The sequence below is a fragment of the Chamaea fasciata genome, unplaced genomic scaffold, assembly GCF_029207755.1.
Source record: "Chamaea fasciata isolate MVZ Bird 193981 ecotype frontalis unplaced genomic scaffold, bChaFas1.0.hap1 SCAF_7, whole genome shotgun sequence".
NCBI lineage: Eukaryota > Metazoa > Chordata > Aves > Passeriformes > Sylviidae > Chamaea > Chamaea fasciata.
This window is the reverse complement of record NW_027094092.1, coordinates 40,885,094-40,907,397: the sequence shown is the minus strand read 5'-3', so window position 1 is coordinate 40,907,397 and position 22,304 is coordinate 40,885,094. Positions and strand designations below refer to the sequence as shown.

Here is a 22,304-nt window from a genome sequence, read left to right as displayed (position 1 = left end):
GACAGCCACATTTTGAAGAAATGTGTTTTGCTGAAAAGCTGGTATACAGATTTAGTTGGAGAATTTTCTTTAAGAGAAGAGTGTAACATTTTTTACTCCAGTAATTCTTTCAGTAGCCAAGATTCTTACTTCACAATTTCAAACTTCTGCACACCCAGCTGCCAGGATTAAGACAGAGTGTAGGAGTTCACCCTGCACAGACGGTGAGCATAATGTAGTCATCATGGAGACAACAGCTCAGAGATGGAAAAATCCTTCCAGGTTGCTCATGACAGATCTATGGCAGCAGTCACCCACGAAAATATATTTTTAGAGTTCTGTACGGTCTATTTCTATTCATGCTCCTCCCAGAGACCCTTTAATTCATAGATACTGTTAAAGCCCACGTGACTCTCTTCAGAGAGATACATCATAGTATCACTTTTGAATCTGCACTTTCCCACATGGGCAACATGCTGCTGTGGAGCTGTATTTAAAGCATTCTTTGGAACCAGGGACTTTGCAGTTCAACAGCACTAAATAATCCACAAACTTTTCAAGTATATACTTTATTTCATTATATTTCACAGTCAATTTCTGTAAAGTTTTAGCAAAAAGGTCATGTTCTATAACAGAGGTGTTAGGCTACTGTATTCAGAGCTAGCAACGGGCTTTGAAAGTACAGAAAATATTTACATTCCAACTAGAACAGCAGAATTTCAAAAAGACATAGTAAAAGTAATCAAAAATACCAACATTTATTAGAACTTAATACAAAAACCAGTCTGTCTGACCCATCAAGCTACCCCACTTGTAAGTTGTCAGCAACAGCTGAAGCTGCAGCAGGCCATCTGACTGATTACATCAAGGCAGCTGTCTTCAGCTAACTTAATACCAAGTCTTGCTGCTTCAACAATCAAAAAAACCTGTGAATTCATTGCTTACAGTTTCCATTCAGAGGCTAACACTTCTGTTCTAATCTACTGGATCACTTTCAGATCCCTCCCAGAATCTGGACTTATCCTGGTCCTGATGAAGTCAACTAATTTTCTGAATGCATTTCCAAGCTAACCTATTTTATTACACTGCAGTCAAGAAAGGAAAGCCCTTATTGTTTAAAGCTTTATCAGGGCTCCCAGGAATAAAGGCAACTAAGAAAACTGAACAGAATGGTACCTGATGACACATTTATCACCAGAGACCTTCAACATCCTTTTTTTTTTTTTTTTAAGATGTTAAGGTTTCCCATTATCTACTGATATGCTTCCTAAGGAGCCCCAGATTTAAGTATGAGTTCCAGAGTGGATTTTTCTAGTTCAGTAAATACTATTTAAGTCTGGACTGATGCCCAGTAGGAGATTTCTAACCAGCTGCTGGACTTTATTCACAGATTTATTGAATATATATTTATACAAATTACACCAGCTGAAAGGCCCATTAGCTGTTAGCACACCCACTTCAGCCCACCCTCCATACTGTCAGGGAAAAAGTACATGTGGTACTATAAGGACTAGGAGAGATTTCCACCAGCTAAGTCTCCTTAAGTCATAGGGTACTGCCCTGCAAAGCAAGTTTTTCATTCCTTTGTACTCTATTAGAGCAGTGGAAATAGAATGGAGAAGGTCACTGGTAGACTAATTTTTCCTTGTCTTGAACAGCTACGATTGGACTTCATTTTTTTCTGCCTCCTTTTCTGCCTAGGTACCCTGAGCCCATCATCTTGTTTTCTAGGACAATCGCTTCCTAAAAATACATATTCTGAACTTCAACTTCTCCTCTCTATTTAATAGGTAGAATAAGAACTTTAGGAAAAGTAGGAAAAATATCCTATGCACTTTCTCATACCTCACACCACTAGGTCTTTTATATGTATTTGATCAATGGAACTGCCTCCTCTGCTTAAAGAAATTCAAATGAAAACAAGACCATCTTTCATAAAGGGACTAAGGTACCATCACATCTATCCTGCCAAATGTCATTTGGTGCAGATATCACAACTGACAGATTGTGTCCATATTGGACATGTCCTACATTATTTCATTGCACTGTGCTGCCTTCTGGGTTTACTGGCTGAGTTCCGATATTGCCAGGCTGTGAGTTATGAGACATGGTAGTATCACAACTATATCAGGCATATTAAAAAAATAAATGCCAGAACAGAGTCTATGAGCACTTTTAAACAATTCCCAGGTACTGCACCAGTCTTCAGGCAGGATCCCATGAAAGGCATGGCTACTAGTCTGCTACAGCTCCACTAGAGCAAACCCTGCCACAACATTTCTCTCCAGGCCCATGGTTATACAAATAGGACTCACATTGCCTCAACTTCATAAGACATATAAAGCATTTCTTTTCATCAGTGGAAAAAGGGTGAAATCCCTTACAAGAGTGAAGTCCATTACAATTTCTCTAATCCACCTGTTTCAGGAAGGACTGTAAAAGTATTCTCTACAGTCTTCCGCAATACAGATTCCTAGAGGCATCAGAAAATGTAAAGGTCTAGTCACAAATTAGCAAGACATCCACTCTACTTTCAAGTTTCTTTTTTTAACAATCTGAAACAGATGATAAAAGGAATCAAATAGCTAGTCACCTAGACAGCACGAGTTGTTGAAAACATTGTCACACAGAAAGGAACATATCAGATGATCCAGATTCCTTAATGCTCTCAGACAAAGCTGTTCTCAATTTTCTACACAAACCTCCTCTGGAAAAAATCCCTTCAGAACGCAGGGAGTGATGTAGTTAAGTGTCTAGATAACTGCAAAGAAATAAATGTCTGTAAAACAGCATTTGTACCATGACTGCTGTGGCTCTCCCTTAGCAAGGTCTGTATCTTATGCACACTGTGGTGTTAGCAGTATCTCAGGGGAAGCAGCCTAGGAATGCTATCATGTATACGAAGGCAAAAATGTTTTGGAGTTTGTTTTTTGGAGTTCAAACTTACGTAGATAAAATTTTTAGCGAGTTTATCCAAGCTGACACACCTCCCACCCTCACTACATTCATCTGATTACTCTTAAGTAAAAACAAGAAGAAAGAGGATGGGAGGAGGACTTATTTCACCTCACACCAACTCCACCTATTTGGAACTGATGATGGCCCAACAGTGGGGCCTGTTCTGCTGCTGCACTCTCAGAAACAACTATCTGAAGATGAGAATAAGAAGATTCTTGCAGAATACAGCAAATGACTGTCTTCACTTCAAGAATGGGAACATGCCAGCAGAGCACATACAAACTTCTTCAGTCCAAGGAATTACACAGAGTTAACATGAAATTCAAAGTCACACTACAGTACTAAGTACCCACTCTGTCTAGAACCCACCATGCTATTCCAGTCCCATAGCTGGCTCTGAAGACAAACTGTTAACGGCAATGCAACTTTGTGAATCTTGGACTCAAAAAACGCTCAAGTAGAAGTTTGAGACAGGAAAAAGGAGGCACAGAAATAACTTGACCAACAGCTATGGACATTTTTACTACATGTTGGGATATGTGGAGTCTTCAAGGTTGCTATCAGCTTTATCAGATCCTGTTAGAGATGCTTCTAGCTCTGCCCATGACTGTGGAGCATTGTTCTTTATTGCCTCTATAAAAAGCTGTGTTTGGTGCTTCAGCCGGTCCAGCTCAGCCTGTGTCACCTGGTTCTGATGAATGAGTTCCTTGGTCTTTAAAGTGATTTCCAGCAATCCCGACCTGCGCAGCACAACAAGAGTATTCTGAAAGCGTCTGCACTTGCTCTGTTGTTGCAAGAGCAGCTCAGGGGTAGTGCAAATCTCTTCTGGTATCATCGGAGGGCTCCACGCTGCAGAAGGCACTGTAGTCTGTGATGCACTCTCGCTCTCGTGAAAGGTGCACTTTGTTGCCTGCAGAGTTCCAAAAGGCAAAAGGGGAGTCAAACCTGGCACTTTCTGAGCGTCACTGGAAACACGATGAAAACCAGGAAGAGCTGACAGTTTTCCACTTGTCACCAGAGCTGAAGAACTTTGCTGGTTAGAATCCTGAGGGGTCTTAAAGCTAACTGGTAGGTGGGAAAAAGGGCTGGTAGGCAAACCTGTGCTTGTCAGTACAGGAGAAGTCTCCATCTTGGGCGCTTCTGTGCAGAGTCGTTTATGGCAAGTGGTTTCCTGACATTCTTCTAGATCAAAGGAGTGATCTCTTTTGCAGGGCTGTGGTGCTATTTTGGGAAAAGAATTCAGTATGGGCAGGTAATTAGTGGAATCATTTCTCTTTTTCCCAACAGGGTGAGGATTAACAGGAGGTGGGATTGATGGACGAAGAAACACTAGCTGTGGCTGAGCTGGAATCACTTCAAAGGATGGCTGCACAGTCCAAGACTGGAGTTGTGATGAACTCCCCTGAGAAGCACAAACAGGGAAAAACCACAAGTCTTACGAAAGTGTTATAGAAGACAATAAAAACAAACTTAAACAGATGAACTGTGCCATTCTTCCACATTTTATATATACTGTCCAATTAATGTGTTATGAAGAGTTTTCTACCAAATTCATCCTTCTCTTTCTCTGACAATGGAGTGTAACGCGGGAAACAAAGCTGTAATCCATAATCTTTTTACTATGTAACAACAGATCTATTTAAAAACAATTCAATCTGAATTTATAGATGCTTTCCTAAGTAAGAATTAAAGTACAAGCTTATATTGTAGAATGTTCATTAAAGAATTTGGGTTAAACTACAAGGGCACAGGAAAACTGAAAAATAATTAAGCTTTCTGATATAAAATATCTCAAGAGTAAAGGAAAGACTGCACAGACATTTTAGGAATAATTCAGGCTCCCTCTTTGTCGAAAGGTAGCAACTCAAATCTTCTCAAATCTATCATTATAGCAAGATTTTGAAATGGTTAAGATACACAACATCTGTTCAGGAAGCCTTGTAATTTAAAGTACAATCCACAGTTTCAGTAAATATAAAATAAAATATATAGTAAATATATGTATGAAGCAGAAAAAAAAAGGCTGAATATCAACCAGTGCAAGGAGAAAAGCCCATGGTTAGCCCAGAGGAGTTTAAGTTTGTACCTCTGCTGAAACAGTGCACACCGATAAACCTTAAAAGCATTTTATTTCAAGAACAATGCCCAAGGCTTTACTCCCTCCCACACACCATACTCTGGAATATAGGGGAAAACAACCATTTTTACAAGACATTACCTCTTTTTCCTCCAACACCTTACTAGAGATCTTCATGAGATCTTCTGGCCATAAACACGATTGCTTCTCTCCAAAGACATCAAATGGTCTAGTAAGTGACACTATTTCTTTCTAAAGCAAAATCTCACTCCTTAATATATACTGTGACAATTATACTAATATACTCTCAGCTGCTTTTTCAATTCCTACAACTTGGAACACAACTGGCAGGCCTGCTGAAGGCAGTTTTTAGCTACCACAAATACATCTTATTATTTTGAGTACTACATTAAGTCATCTGAAATCCATATCCTTTCCACCAGTCTCATAAGTTTTAAACTGGCAAATGCTAACATACTTTGCTAAAGTCCATTCCCCCAGTAAAGGACGTGGAACTTACCAAAAGCAGGTATTACCCACTGATTAGGACACTGAGACTTGGAGATAAGATTCAATTACCTACTCTGACACAATGTTTCTTTGGTTCAGTGGGGAAGATGCTTATGGAATAGGGGTACAGAACAGCTACCTGTAAAAATAAATATTACTACCTTAACACAGAAGAAAGAACATTCAAAAGAAAAGTATCTGGAGATGTAAAGAATGAGGAAGCATATCAATACTGCAGCTATACATACACAGGACAGAACATGTAGCCTTAAAGAGCAAGGATTTGGAGCCAGAAGTTGCCATTTACTGCACTGCAGAACAGCACTTAGCACAGCAGAGCCCCACAATCATTGAGGCCAAAAGAGCTGTGGTAACTGTTTATCTTGTTCTTAGGTTTCTTGTTTCTTCCTATCTCTGTTCTTTCTTCCTTTCCTTCTCACATAGCACTGTGCTCTTGTTCTCCTAATCAAAATCTCATTTTCAGTAGAGAAGGCCACTTTTATTTTACTAACTCTGCAAATTGTTGTGTGTTTTGTTGTATTTTTTAATGAAAGCTATGAAAGCTAACTTCCTGATGTACCAGTGTTACTTGCCTAAAAAGCTTTCCTACTTATTAAAGACTTCTACAAGACTTCCAGAAACCCTACCACAATCAGCACTGTGTTCTAGAGAATTAATTGCCACTTGATTCTTTTTTAGCAGCATTACTGTTAGCTGTTTACATTCTGAAATTGGGCCAGGAGGTAGAGGATCACAGTGGTTCCAAGACAGAAGGATGATGTTGATTGAAACTGAAACTAGAACAGATAAACAACAGTAACTGGATGCTGCTTTTTTTTTTTTTTGGTCCACCAAGTCCAACTGAACGCTGTGTTGAAAAGACCATTTCAAAAAGATGACCACCTGAGCTAACTACGCATAATGATGAAAGGCAGAAACACATTTCATTATTATTCTGACCCAGACTTGTTGCTTTCCTTTCTTGTAGTAAACATTTTTCAATTTGACATTATTGTCTTTAATCATACATATAATTGTAGTTAGATATTATGATGCATGGCTCAAGAGAACCAAGTGGGGCCATTTTATCTATCTCCAACTCTTCCTTGCCAAATTATCTTTTTGCTATACTACCAGGGTTTTATATATATATATGTGTGTGTGTGTGTGTGGTTGGATTTTTTTTAATATCTCTCTCTCTATATATTATTAGTTGCTGCTGCTTCTTATTTGAAACAGAGCTTGGAGTTTAACACTGGAATCAGTGCAGGTAATGTCTTAATTTTTGAGCTCTGAGCCAAAGGCTATCAGCCTTTGGTGAAGCTTGCCTATTCCTGACAATTTCAGCATTTGTTTACATAGTATTTTGTCCACACATCTAGGAATGTGACTATAAAACAAAATTTTTCTTGTCAAGATAAAGCATGATGCTCAGAGAGCAGAACCACTTCCCCTACAGCTGCATAATCTGCTAAATACTAACAGTGAATATTAGGTCTTGCTTGCTGTCGAAACAGGTTCAGTAGAAAAAGAATCAGGATCTATTATTCTTTTTTCCCCTACCCACAGTATTCTCAGAAGTATTCTAGTAAAAAAAAAAAATTGAAGAACTTTTGCTCTGCTCCAAAAATGATTGACTACAGAGCAAGAGGTCTAATAATGTGACATTACTTTGGACTTCTCACGCCTTCTGTTAAAATGTTAAAGTTACACAGGGGGTCTCACACATGTGCTGGAGGAACTAGACATTGCAACACTGGAGAACATAAACAGGGAATGTAATTGTTGCAACATGAGCCATCACATGCAGTTAAATGAAACAACTATTAAAGTAGGAGTACCACAGCCAACTTCAGATAAGGATTTAAATTTCTCATTTATAACATTCTGGATTAGTGTTTCCCATTACAAATGAAGCACTTCTGGAACCTAAGAATGAGGAAACAAACCTATCATCCTACTTCATCTTTTCTGAATGAAAAAGACAACAGCAGCTTTCAAAAGCAAACTACCCTTTTCTGTTTAATCTTTGGTGCTATTCATGTAACATTCTTGAAGATGTATTTTGGGGGGATTCCTTTGAGACAAAGAGGTTCAGCAGATGGAGATGGAGCAGAGTTTCTCTATTTCACATTCCATCTTAGTGATTCCAGCTGCCTCTCAAATGAACTGAGACTCACATTAAAACTTAGCAAATTACCAGTTACTTTCTGGAGTGCAACATCTTTTTTGAAAGGAAAAATGTTTGGTTTTTTTTAAATTAAGAACATGCAATATTTTTCAAGATATTATTTTTTCCCTACCTGCTTGACCAACACATTTTTCATAACAACCATAGGAGAGAGTGCAGGAAAGGAGTTGCTTGTGGTTCTCGGGCATTGCCAAGGTCCATCCTCTGCACTCCAACACAGCGTATTCAGCACATCCTCGGAGTCCGTCTGCTCCATAGCACTAGGGCACTCTGAACTTCCATCTGCCAGATGCAGAATTCAGCTGTTAGTTGTTCCACATGCAACATGTTTACTACTGCGTTTCAGTTCTAATATTCTGCCTCCTTCAACCAAGTCACAAAGAACAACAGAGTTTAGTTCTGTAATACTAACAAATTTAAAGCCGTTACAACATCTGTCAGACAGCCTCTAATAAAAGGCTTTGTATTTCTGGTCAGTTCTTACACAGACATTTTCTCCCCCCAAAAATCCATTACTTTCTGTTCTTTTGTATTTAGTCTCTAAGGGACTGCATAGTATCATGAAGGTCGCATTGCTCTAAAAACTGATGCAGGAAAGCACTATAGGCCCCAGTATAGACACATCCATAGTTTGCAATGCAGACACTTTGTGTCCTGAAAATTTCTATCTAAAACCCAGTAAAGCAGGTATCTTTCATAGAAGTGCTTTCTTTCTTGTTTAAATGTAATTTTTGCATAGTTTCGTTGAGTAGCAAAATGGCACACCGTGTCTATTATTTTATTGATGTTATAACCGTTACTCTCTGGTTTATCAGGCACCACTGATAATACGGTCAGATCATAAGGGACACTGGGCAGCATAATCCAACAATTCATTCATCACTGCAAAGAACAAAAAGTAATCTTGACATCTCCACTTCTAGATTCTAAAGGCTAAGATTTTTCCATTAATTCTAAGTTCCCATGCCATTCAAATTCACAGGATGAACTTTGTAACTTGGTAATGTTCCACTTCAAAAGACTTTGGTGGTAGGATGATTGCAGGCGAAACCTAACTTGCATAGAAAGTTTACCCTCCAAGGTAATGAGACACAAACTGGAAGGGTTTACTCAGATTTGTTACACATCACCAATTAAAGCACAGCCTCAGCACAGTAACACACAGAAAAGGTAACACAGTGTTTCTCTAAACCTGAATATCCGGAGTCTTTGTCAGATTCAGCTGCCGCCATACTGAAGTGACGGTTGAAGCTCTTCATTTCAGTCACTTGGCCAAACAATTCCTCAAGGGTGGCAGCAGATGACTCTTCTGTTTGAGTGCTTCCATAGTGCTGTGGGTAGTTTTTAACACCTTTTCCACTGGGGAACTACAAAAACAGTTAAGAACAAAGAAGGACTTTTATCTGAATCTAAAGGAAGTTCCATCAGTATAAGACAACAATGGAGAACAGTTGCGTATCTCCTTTTATACTGCCAGGGAGCTAACTGCAGACTTAAAGAAATATCTCAAAATGCTGAAAGAATGAAATTTAGATCAAAAGATAATGTATTGGACATGTCTTTCCACCCCAGAAAGGTATAACAAACTAAAAACTAAAGGCTATTCATAAACAACATTTATTTCAAGAACTAAAATTACTCAGGGCATTATTTATCTTATGAAAGATTTGTTGTCCCAAGGGCTGAAATGCAAAACAAGACAGCTGTGCTGGCTGAAGCTCTTACAACAAATGCAGCTGAACCTGCAAAGCTGTGGTTTTGCTAAGACAGTTTATTTCATTCTCAAGAGCAGAGTAAGTCATCAGAGAAAAGAATGAGTGATCAGTGAACACACTGGGGGCTAAAGAAATCTATGCTGCTGAAAGAGCGGCACATACTGCAACACACTCCTAGGGGAGACAGAGCCCTAGAAATGCCCACACCCAGAATGCAAACCCTGAAAGACTGAAACTAAAAGCTATAAAAATCAGAAAAATGTAGTAACATTATGCCCTCCCACATTACATAGTTGTCACAACCTTCAGCTGCCTATTATATGTAGAAATTATTTTCCTATAAACTAACCCACTGAAGTTATGTCTCAATATAAAGTTTTATATTTAAAGTACAAAAACAGGAACTCAGGAGTCCATTAGCAGCAGTATCCAGTACAAGCTGCTTCAAATGACATTGCAACAGACATTCTGGAATAATCTATGCCAAAATGCAAGCTCCTCCTTCAGGTCCTGCCAACTTTGTTAGAAGTGTGCTCCAAAATCCTGAGTCTTAGCATCAGTATTTAATCCTTAAATGGGAGTATGACTGTCTGTTACAAGGATGATGGAATAATGGTCAGCAGAAGAAAATCTCAAGTAGCTACTTGCATCACTTTTACTTTCCCCCTTCAGTCACACCTGCCTGCCTGCTAACAGGTATGGAACAAACATGGTTACATAAGTGCAACCTAGATGCTATCCTTGCAATGGAAGAAGTGGTTTAAGTCCTGATTCACGCTTTCGTTACTTAGCCCTTTCCAAAACAAATGTAATTTTAAAGAAAGTGATACGCAGAAACGCTAATCTAAAATAAAACCCCAAAACCAAATCAAAACAAGAAACAGAAAGAGGGCTAGAAATAAAGCAAGAACATCTCATCTGCCAGCTTTGCAGCAAGTGAGGCTTTGGGAAGAGCTGACACACCATCTTCTCGCACGGAAAAAAGCAAAACACCACTGCCACAGCCGAAAATAAACAAACCAGAAGTGCCACTGCCCCGAGGCACGGGCGTGAGAACGCTGCTGCCCATCCCCGGGCCAGAGCCGTCCGCCCGGGCCCGGCGAGCAGGACCTCCGCCGCGCACCGCCTTTACAACCGGGAGCCCACGCCGTCGTCCAGGGCCGTCCCTCCCGCTGATCCCACCCAAGCGCCTCCCGGGCCCACACGCCAGACTCCTGCGGCACGAGGAGAGCCCGCGCAGGCGGGCCGAGCCACTTAGTTGCCGGGCCCGAGTCGCCGTCCCGCCACACGGCGAGGGGCAGCGGGTACAGCACGGTCCCGGGGCAGCGGGTACAGCACGGTCCCAGGGCCCCCCGGGCCGCCGCCTCCCGCCGGGCCGGGCCGGGCCGGGCCGCCCCTCACCTGGGCGCGGGGCCGCCACAGCTCAGCCGCGCCGCGCCGCGCATGCGCCGCACCCGCCCCGGGCACGCCCCGCCCTCACGGCCGCCGGGGGGGGGGCGCGGCCGCCGCGCCCCGAGCGCGCATGCGCAGAGCGGGTGGCGGGAGTGCGGGTGTCGGGGTAGGTCGTCGCTGTGTCCTGGCGTGTGGGGGGCCGGGAGTTTGGGGTGCTGCTGGCCTCCCCAGTACTGTACAAGAAGGTACGAACTCTACCCCACACAGAAGGTTAGGCATTTGTGCGGCCTCTCTCACTGCATGAATGAGAGAGGAAACACAGACGCTTGAAATACCAGGAAAGCAGCATCAAAGAGGTCTCAAACTTGTCTCAAAGAGGGAAAACACGGCAAAAAAAGGAATCACAGAATCAGTTAGGTAAGAAGAGACCTTGGATCATCGAGTCCAACCTATGACCTAACACCACCATGTCAACTAGACCATGGCACTAAGTGCTACATCCAGTCTTTTCTTAAACACTTAAAGGATCGGTGACTCCATCACTTCCTTGGGCATCCTGTTCCATTGTCTAACCATCCTTTTTGTGAAGAAATTCCTTCTCATCTCCAACCTGAGCCTCCCCTGGCACAGCTTGAGACTATGCCCTGTCTCTGGTTGCTGGGAGAAGAGGTCAAACCCCATGTGGCTACAGCCCCCTTTCAACATCCTTGGGAGAGTGAAAACGTCACCCCGAGGCTCTTTTTTTTTTTTTTTTTTTTTTCTTTTTTTTTTCTCTTTTTTTTCCCTCTGGGCTGAACACTCCCTTCTGCTCCTCACAGAACTCGTGCTCTAGATCCTTCACCAGCTTCATTGCCCTTCTCTGAACTTACTCCAGGACCTCCATGTTCTTTCCTGAATGGAGGGACCCAGAACTGGACACAGAACTCCAGGTGTGGTTTCACCAGAGCCAAGTACAGGGGAAGAATCACTTTTTCCTGTCATGAGTGACACAAAACAAAAAAAAACCCCAACTTTTACATGGTGGGGAAGTGTTACATGCGTGGATTTGGTTTACATGAACTGCATATAATCCAAGAGCAAATAAAGAGGAGGAAGTGAGTCCCTGGTTCAATGAATATGACTAGAGTAGCTATTCTTGGTCTGAGAACTGCATAAACGCTACCAGCACCCAGAAATCTGTCAGAATATTTTGCATTTGGACATGAAAGCCATTTCATTAGAGAAAACTGAAAAGGCTGTGTGGAAGACCTGAACAAAGACACAATGAATTCCTTAAACAGAAATGGAAAGAAAAACCTTCCATTGTTATGGTTTTGTTAAAGAACCTGAAATATGCTGATTTAAGAGGTCAGCAAGATCTAATAAATCCCTGAATGAAAAAGAGAAGGACCTTTAATCTCAGCACAGTTTCATAAGCAACTTGTCAAATGCAACACAAAAATGTTTGAGGTTACATGAAATGACACCGTCATTTTAAAAGATATGGGACTGATGGGTTCCAGTCCTACCAATCTGAAATGCTGTGAGAGAACACTAGTGACTCTCATTCTTAGGATGTCTTTTTGAGCACTTTAATGCCAGAGTTTGCTCTGATTACATCTAAGCTGTAGTGTGAGAAGTATGATTTCTAGACCCTGGATTTGGATCCTTTACTGTTCAGGAGTTTTGAGTCCTGAGGAAAAGCATGCTAAGAATGCTGTTGTATCATCTTATTTGCACAGGCATGGTCCTGGGTTGCCTTGTACCCAGAAAAAAACTCTTACTGTCCTCCAGAGAGGCCAGATTTCTCAGGATATGGAGTATATGTGGGTGCTCAGTGAAAACAGCTCACCAGAGAGCAAGTAGCCTGTGTTTGGTACAGACAACCTGCTGTTCAGTTCAGGTGATTCAGAACAGATTTGGAATATGTGATACCAGGTCCTCATCCAAGGGGCAGCAGGTAGGAGAACTGAATTATTATACTGTTTAATAGAGGAGTTTTCTTGGGTAGTCAAGGTAAACCTCTTTTATAAATAAATTAAATCTTATCACCCAAATTGTGCCTGAATTAGGTTGATTTAAACCTTAGGTTTATATTGATCATCTCATCACCTGGTTTTGTAGTTTTAATATTATTTCTGTCATTGCCACTTCTCTCCCTTTCCATTTCATTTGATTCTTCATTGATCCAAGGTCTTATTTACTGTGTGAGTTCAGTGATTACAGTCAGTGGCAACAGGATGTTTTCCTTTTTCCTTATGTTATACAATGGTTGATTTGTTTATCCTAAAGGTGAGTGTTTTGACAAATAAGTATTAACTTTTTGTTCACTTCCCTGTTTATTCTGGTCATTCAACAGGAAAAGAGTGAAAAGAATGTGATTGAAGTATGACTGCATGTTTATTCAGTATAGGTGTTTCAACACTTTTTAAAAAAAGGTGTTGAATCTCCTCTTTCAGGAAAAGATGCAGAAATAATCTTTCATGGCTTAAGAGGGACATACACAAGTTTTTATCTAATGAAGTGGTTAATTAATAGGTCTTGTGTGCATATTGGACAATTAATAAAGGTGTTGATGCATAGATTTCGTAAATGCTTGTGGGACAAAGAATCTTTTGTCCTAAGACAACAGTAGAAAGAAATGTTTGGCAAACTTTGGAAGTAAAGCATAGCCAGGTCAGAAGAATGTGGTTTCATATTACACTGTCTGAACTGGAAAGGTTAGGTCTGAAAACACCATGTACTCAATCTTTTGTCTTCATATACTCACTGCTTTGTTTTGCTATCACAGACAAAATACGATTTAACAAGTACAATATTGTATTAAGTTAGTTTGCAAATAGCTTTATTCATCTCATTTCATTGAACCAGTCTAATTTTTATATTTTAATACAGCTATCTTTGTTCCTTCTGTTCTTCACTTCTGTAATTTCAATACATAAATAGAAGAATGTCGTTCAAATGATGCTTCTTAAGTTTTCATTGGTCTCAACAAAATAATGAATTCATGCAGATAAAGTGTGTTCTTGGTCATTAAAATGATATTAAAGTTCAAAATCTCTTTGAAAAGACATTCCATGTATGTATTCTGTTAGTAGTATCTTATTTAATAAATATCAAGGCAGGAAACATTGTGATCATGTGCTCTGACCTGCAGTCTATCACAGGTCCTAGACTTAACAGGATTTTTCTCTAAGGAAAGTACTTTAGTAATGGCTCCTTTTCCTCTAAATTTCAACTTTAGGTGCGTATTCTTTTCAAAGTACACATCTTTCATATTGTTATATCCATCTGCAACTTCATCTTTACCATAAATGTATCCAATTTAAGACAAGGCAGAAAGAAGGTAATTTAAAAATAACAAATTATTAACAGAGATGGCATATCAGGAATAAAGCACTTTTGATGCTCTTACATTCTTCTGTACTGTTTTATGTTGGAGGAGAACAAAGGTGGATTTAATATTCCCTTTCCAACTTCTAGACTTTTGGGCCAAATGAGGATTTGGGGAAGTGGTTGAAAAGAGCATCCCCAGTGACTGCTTTTAACCCTTGCAGCACCAGACCATTGCAGCAGGCCCGAGTACTCTGGAGAGCAGCAAGCCCTTTTGTGTTCCCTCACCTCTCCAGCACAGTCATCTTCTCTGTCTGCTCCTCAATATATCGTGTGGAAAGCTACAGGGCGTAGAAGGATAGCTTTACTTAGTGCTATGCTGTCAGGGTCATCTCCTCATGATAGTGGTTTTTTTTCTTCTGGTGAAAAGATCTACAGGATTTACACTGTTGTCATGGAAGAGCTATTGTTTGCTCCAAAGCAGGCTAGATGTCATGTTTCCCTGGAGTTCAAAAATTATTTGTTTCTATTTCAGATGTTGGTGGTGGCTTTGGGAGTTTCTTTCATAAGTGTTGAGTTTGCTAAGACCATCTCTGCAGACTCTTTAATAGGGATTGTAACTTGTCCAGTGTCTTCATTTTTCTAGCTGCATCTTAATTTTGTGAACCTGAGAACTGCAATCAGCATCTTCACATTCTCCACGGCTTCTGTATGCCTGCGTTACTTGTAATAACCACTGGGTGTCGTGAGTCTCTTTGGATTACAGGATCTAGAGAAGGACAAATTTAGTCCAATCAAGGACTGCCTGCGGACTCTTTTTCATTTTTTTTTTTTTTTTTCCGGATGAAAAGGCCTTTGTCTAATTGACATAGGATTACAAGAAGGAGTCCCAAATCTTACTTTAAAATATTGTTATTTGTTTAGGTAAATGTGTGATTCTTGGGGCTGGCCTGTGCAGGGACAGTAGCTGGACTTTGATGATCCTTGTGGGTCCTTCCAACTCAGAATATTATGTGAGACTGTGATTTTTTATTTATGTACCAAGGGAAACTAATACGAGATAGGAATACTGCAAACAGCAGCCTAATTCTCTACATATTTCTCTACATATTTTATTCCTGTTACCATTTAGTCATTCAACTGGATGATTCCTTGTTTGGCAGAAAAACACGAAGATGTCAGTAGATAATTAAAGATATCTTGATATCATAAATGTGTAACATAGCAGAACTAAGGACAAATTTGTGATCTCAAATCAGTATTTTCCTAATTTTTGGAAACTATTGTTGACATGGCTGTGTTTGAGATTATGATTTTGGTAAGGATTTTGGCCTGTTATGTTCATCATTTTTTCAAGCAAATGAAAAGGCATGAATCTGTAACTTTATATACAAAGATGAAAAATGTACTTCATGCAAAAGAGAACTTGAGTCTTGGGCCTTCGGTACAGACCTGTTTCTGTGGAGGATTAAAGACCAACCATATTAGTTGCACATAGGAGGATTACATTTCCTACAGACTAGTCAGTAGGAGATCATATGATGTGGTAACATTGATACAGCCATGTGCTGTGCCTCACAGTATGGATAGATGAGCCAGGGATATAGACTGGACGTAGGCTTTCCGAGAAGCTCAGATGCCACTGTGACTCAGTTGCTTTCCCTGTAGGCTTGTTATGTTAGATGGCTGAATTAATCTGGTGTGTGGGGGTTCTCTTAGTAGTGGTTGAAGCTTTGACTAACAGTATGATTGTGAAACGTTCAAAATTACTAGAACCATCTGAAAGACAAATACAGAACTGTCTTTTGGATTGCAGGGCCAAGTATGTTCCCCTATTACAGGGAACAGTAGCGGGAAAGATTTTACCTTTAACTTAGAAACCTGCACTGCACTGACTAGCTCAGCAAAACACTGAACAGTTTGTGTCCAGTGTGACAGGAATTGTGAGGGCTTATAGGAGCAGATCAAGAAAAATCTGCTAAGTGCTGATTTTTACCCTGGGCTGTGTATAATGTAGCCGAATCTGAACAGATTTTTATGACACTAGAAAAAGGTGGTGCCTTGGTGGTAGTACTTCACAGATCTTCAGAGCAACTTTTTAAACTTGATGGGTGTAGCAGCTCTTCTGAAGAATTCTTATTAGGAGGATGTCAGTATCAGTTAAAATGTGCTTCTGTTCTGGAGTCATTTGCTGAGGTCCCTAATTACTGTTGGAAACCTATGTTCTGGGAGAAACTAAAAACCAGTTTTTATTTGATGTGATATAGCAGAATGGACAGAAGATATAAATTAGATTTCTAATCTATGTGCAATTGTGTTGTGCTGAATTCATGAGGAGCTACTGGGGGCTCACCAGTCTTGAAAATGGGACCACTTGTTTGTTTGTCTTTGGGAAAACAACAGTTTCTATGAAATGTTCTGACAGAAATTGTCTTTCAGATAGTATTGATTTAATACAAGGGAAATCTTTGAGGAATATCTGTCAATATCTGTGAAAAGCTCACTGAAAAATTATGTAGTTTACTTGTGAATACAATGTTCATCAGTACAGAACAGAACTAAAAAGAAATAAAATAGGTATAAAATCTAGCGACGTTCCTAATTGAAACAGTCCTTGGTTTTGCTGAAAACTTCTGAAATCTTGGAGCTTCCTAGGATGTTGAAATACTCTTCTTCTTCTATTAAAATTAATATAGGCCTCTAAATTTCCAATCTTCCATAACAGTTTTATGCTTATCAGATTTCTCACGTGTGATTGTTACAGTGGTCAGATAAAATGGGGGATTGCATAGTGGGAATAGGAATGCCAAAAAAATGTGTATTTCTGATCCCAAGATAATTTATGTAATTGGATTTGTGATACCCTGCTGTAATACTGTTTTTCTTTGTAGCATTGCTGCATGGAGAGAAATAGCCTTGATATTATGTGCTTGTATGTTCCTGCAGACCAGAGAAACAAACCTGTAATGAAATATCAGAAATAACAAGCATACCCAGGTTGTCACAATCTTGCCCACCTCTGCTATGCCAACAAATAAAACTGTTTCAATAGGGCAAAAGCAAAATGTACTAAGGACAGTTGAATATTTACCAGATATTGTAGTATTCGAGGCTTCAGAACTAGCTCTGTGTAGGTGTAAGACTGAATTAGATTCTTACAGTTTTGCCAAGGGCAGGAAAAATTGTATCTGTCAGGGAAGACACTTTTTCTCTTTTTTAAAGGAAATTCTCCACATGATGGCAGTAAAAAACCTCTGGAATTCAGAGGTAGTTTGTTTCACCTTCAAAAGCCATAAGGAAAAAAACAACCCAAGATGAAGAACTGAGTATGTGACTGAGTTTTTAGATTTCCCATTTTTCTCTTGGTAGGCCTTAAATTCCCCAGATAGTTTTCCAGACAGCAAGGCTACATGCAGCCTGGAACAAGGAGAATAGGTCACCTGTCACATTATACTAGGGCACAGTGTCACTCACAGGCATGCCTTCGAAAGATATTTTTGGTTTCTTATGCTGTGTATTAATGTGCAGAGGGAGAAGATAAGGAAAAAAAGAGGTTATGTTTAATTCCTATCCACAAACTTGTCCCTGCCCAAAGAGACTGTAACTCATCATTTCAAGTCACATAACAGAGAGCCCTTGGATAAGCACCCAGTTTGCCCCAACTGGGCATTTGACCAACTTGGTTTGATTACTGTAACAATGCCAGACAGAGATTAGTTGTGGAATGAGTTTGCAGTTGAGACTCAGCCTGTCTAGAGCGCTTGGATATAGTGGTGTATGGAAGCACTTAGGGAGGAGTGTATTTAAAGAACCCAGAAGCAGCTGTGTCGCTAAAATTAAAATACGTTTTTCTTGTATTGTTTTTGCTTGGTTTCCTGTTGCACACTCTGGACCTGTCTTACGAGAGCAAATGGGCAAAGGAAAGGGATGAGTCAAAGGGATGAAAATCAATCCTAGAAATTCCTGCTTTGCTTTTTACAGCCTCTATACACCAGATATTTGACTTGAAAAGGCCTGTGGCTAAAACAGTTTTTGAAAGTCTGCTCTTTATATTCATATGACATTCATTCCATTCTTCAGTCATTTAGGCCATAGATATCCTTTTCGTGTGTGTACAGGGATTGCTGCTCCATTCCTTTCTCCCCATCTTTCCTTCCCAGAACACAGGAAGTCTAATTCTACAGTAGCTAGCACCAGATGTGCTATAGCTGATCAAAATCTTTGTAAAAATATCTAATATAAGTGGCAGAAAAGTACTGACCTGAAAGCATAAGTTACAACATACAGATGTATCAGAACAAGATCTCTGATAAAGCAAAGTTAAAAATATAAACAAGGTTAGTTCCTAATCAGGAGGGCAACTGCTCTTTTAGCGGAAAGATACTATTCTTTGAAAGTGTACATTACTTAGAAGTCTTAGCATAAAAGACATTTAGCAGTAAATTTATATTCAGATACTTCTGTCATGGGGAATTATAACCCCAGAATGCTGTACAGGGAATTAGGAAATAGTTTTAAAAACTTGGTCAAGGTCATATGGGAAGTCTGTGGCAGAGTCAACAAAACATGAGAATAGTAAGGACAGTTCCTGTTCACCACTTCCCTCCCTGATCATGTGACTTAGAGAGATTGTAGAGCCTTGTTGTCAGACCAAAAACTTGCCTAGTGTGATGCCTTAAAAGCTGCTTTGAAGCTAAACACAAAACTCTTAAGTTATGGGCAGCTTGGGATGTGATTTCATATGATCTTTTAGCAAAGCAAAAAGACACGTTTGTGTGTCATAGTGAATGTAAAGGAGCTATTCAGAGAAGCACAACTGCACTCCAATGAATCTACTCATTCTATCCACTTAAAATGCCCTGAAAATCTTTTTTAATAGTTTTTTAAAAAGTAAAAATATAAATATATGTTAAGTCATGCAGCTTTCCTGAAGTGTAGAAATACTATTAAGGGGTGAGATAAAATGACCAGCCCACCTTGCCACTGATAAAAGGGAAAGTAGAAGTCAGGGGTGTTAACTCTCCAGTTTTTGAAACCATAGGCTGGTCAGAAGTAAGAAACAGGATTTCATGTGGCTCATCTATATTTTTTAAGGGTTTACATTCTTTGTGTACGTGCAGTTTTTCTGTTCATGACAAGGCAAATTGCATATTGTAGCCTGAACCCCTAGGTCAGCAGCACTGAAAGGGTCACATTTGGAGTTTGAAAGGTCAAGGTCTAGTCTAGAAAAAAATGAAGCCTAAAAACCAGGTGGTGATTAACAGTCCGAATGAAACAACAAAACTGTAACTGTTACTCATCTAAATCAACCTTCTGCAATCAGCAATCATTTTGGTCAGTGTTTTGTGTATTCTGCCAAAATCTCTCAGGGCTAAAAGATTCAGTAACAGTAGCCCTGTTAAATGCTGCTAAAGACTGTGGCTTTCACAAGTACCAACTTATTTTCTTTTTGTGGTTATACAGATAATGCATCTCTGGTAACCTTGTACATTTTCTGAAAGAAGAAAAGATGGTGATTACATTTTCAGGTTTGTTTTTCCTCTTCAGAAACAGCTCAGCTGTGAATGACCCCGTGTGATAAGTAAGAGAAATTCAGTATGCAGTTTTGGTGCTACAAAAGGGCCCACTGGCAATTTCAATGCATATTTCCCAAGTCCTCGAAAAGGTCATTGAGGGTCTGCATTACATGCAGTCTAGAGCTTGCTACAATTTTCTCATACAATTTAATCTGCTGCCTGGATGGCCTCCAGTGTACAAGCAACTGACAATCTACAGTCTTTGGAATTGATTTCCTGGAATTGTGGAATGCCTGCTTGGCCTCCAGATGACAGATGTATGCTGGAGCTCTCAGTGCTGCTGCTCTACAGAGATGAGTGGAAATTTGCCTCATTTCAACATTTTCTGTAAGCTTTTAAATCTTCTTGTAGTGATTTTAGGGATGAACTTATCACTAAGATACAAGCATCATTCTGTGTGGGCATCATTAATAAAAGTCCTTTGCTTTCTGTAGCATTTATCATGTAACAACATTTTTAGGCTTATAAATACTCTCTAAGACAAACACTGTATGAATTTGATAACTCTTGTCATAGTCATTTTGCACTTGGGGAACCAAAAATTAAAGGACAGATAAATGAGTTGCCGAAGTTCACACACCAGGACACTGTCACCATCAGAAAAAGTTTCTAATCCTAGAGTTTACTTCAAGCAATTAATGTGGATTCATGCTATAGCTCTCATGTCTTCACTAGGATTGTACCTGTGCTCTATTTAAAGCACATGAAAAGTACGTGTTCTTCTTAATAAAAATGATACCTGCATAAGTAGGAGAGTGAGAAAATAATTTGAGATTTCTAACCTATTTTCTAGTTTTAAGACCAAATATTCCTCCCAGTTTTCTTCTGTATGTAGCAAATACTCATAAATCTGGAGTACAGGTGCCATTCTCTTTCTCTTATAGTATATAGAAGCAAACTTCAAATTTCAGACTGAGAGTCAGCAGAAAAAAACCCAAATGATGAATGCACATTGGGTAAAGTTCAGAGTTTTTATTGAAAAAAACTTATATAAACAGTTCCATGAGAATGGGTATTTTTCCTTTTATGACCTACTAAGCAGGCAATCTGAAATCTGAGTGACCTGCTCTCCTTTCAAATCTAGAAATGTTTCTTCACACATAGAAATTTGGAATAGAAAATAGTAATTGAAAAACTGGGAGTATTCTTTAGATGAGACTTCCACTCGGCTAACATAGTAATGGATTGTTAAAATGGCTCATTTGATGGAAATACGAGGGCACACATGGTGGCTTGTCCAGAAGGAGGATACATGCATCTGATGACAAATCAGGGAGATTTCCATTGCAATCCCAAGCCAGAAATACCTGGTGTATAAGGCTTGAATTTAGTTTTGGAGTTTGTGAGCCAGCACTTTTTTGGGGTGTTTTGGCTTTCTTTGAGAAAGGAGCCAAATGCTCTGGGGCACGAAACTTCATAAAAGCAGAGAAAAAAGTTTATGTAGACTTCAGCTGGAAAGAAATATAACAGCTTGCAGTGAAAAAAAAAATATTTTTTGTGTCAGCCTTGATACAGAAAGTAGAGGAAGCAACTAGACAGGTTAGAATAGCAGCCTTGTGCTAAATAGGATGTGGATGAGAACATGAGAGTGAAAGAGAACTTGTGTGAACATGAAATGAAAGTATCCATGATCCTTTTGAAAGAAAGGAGGGAGAACAGCAAAGTAGAAGAAAAAGGATTTCAAGAAAGAAGACTTCATCAAACTCAGAATACTGGGAGATCACATGTCATGGAAGAGAAATTTAAAGGAATAAAGGAATTAAGCACTTCCTGACGGAAAACATGCTCTTGGAATTTAATGATCCCAATGCAAGGAAAGAATAGCAGGTATATAGCAAGAAGTCATCTGGTTAAATCATATACATTGACCTCAAACATGTGAGTCATACAGGAAATGAAAATTATGTGAGATTACTAGGATCAGTATAAAGGAGTGCATAAGTATGTGGGGACAGAAATCAAAAAGAACAAGGCACAGAAGAAGTTATAATTAGGAGGAACAAGAAACCTTTTTTAAGTGTCCAGCTAAAAAAATTTTGTTTTTATAAAGGACATCACAGTTTATGACTACGGAGTTTCTACTTGAATCCTGTAAGGAATAAAAGAAAGACTGAGAAACTATTCTGTACCAAGCTGAGTGAGAAAACTAGTAATATCTTAGATCAATTTAATGCCTTTTCTTTTTCAGTATTCACTATAGAAGTCTGCTGTAATCATGTGGCTAATAATCATTTTTATGAAAAACTAAGGACCATGATCTTACAGACTAATAAAATGGACTCTAGCTTATTTAGAGCACTGGCCAAAACTATTTAAAGCCGTCAGCAAGCATCTCTGATAACACAGGAGATGGTTGCAAAGGCTCTAAGAGATTGAAAAAGGAGAAATGTAGTTCTTAAAAGATAAAAAAGAAGCCAGGGAATTTTTCATCAGCCACTTTAACTAAAATTCCTAAAAATTCCTAGAACAAATAAAATGGACAAATAATCAAATGAGTGATATGTAAACATCTGGAAGATAGCAAAGAAATGGCTGACAGACAGAATGGATCTGTTGAGAGCAGCCCACATCAAACCAATCTGTTTTCCTTGTTC

At 39.4% G+C, this 22,304-nt stretch overlaps 1 protein-coding gene across 3 annotated transcripts in view; it reads right to left on the bottom strand.

Moving 5' to 3' along the window:
- Positions 1-514: 514 nt before the first annotated feature.
- CIPC (CLOCK interacting pacemaker) overlaps positions 515-22,304 on the bottom strand; it is a 39,116-nt gene continuing 17,326 nt past the window's right edge. Inside the window, exons 1-4 of one of the 3 annotated variants that reach the window (XM_066188554.1) lie at positions 10,832-10,866; positions 8,908-9,082; positions 7,828-7,997; positions 515-4,339 (exon numbers count right to left, since the gene is read on the bottom strand). In XM_066188554.1, coding sequence (XP_066044651.1) covers positions 3,461-4,339; positions 7,828-7,997; positions 8,908-8,974 — 1,116 coding nt within the window. In that variant the 5' untranslated portion in view covers positions 8,975-9,082; positions 10,832-10,866 and the 3' untranslated portion in view covers positions 515-3,460. Of the gene's footprint in view, positions 4,340-7,827; positions 7,998-8,907; positions 9,083-10,450; positions 10,566-10,831; positions 10,867-22,304 lie in introns of those variants that run through there. The other 2 variants (XM_066188557.1, XM_066188555.1) reach the window with 2 other exon arrangements.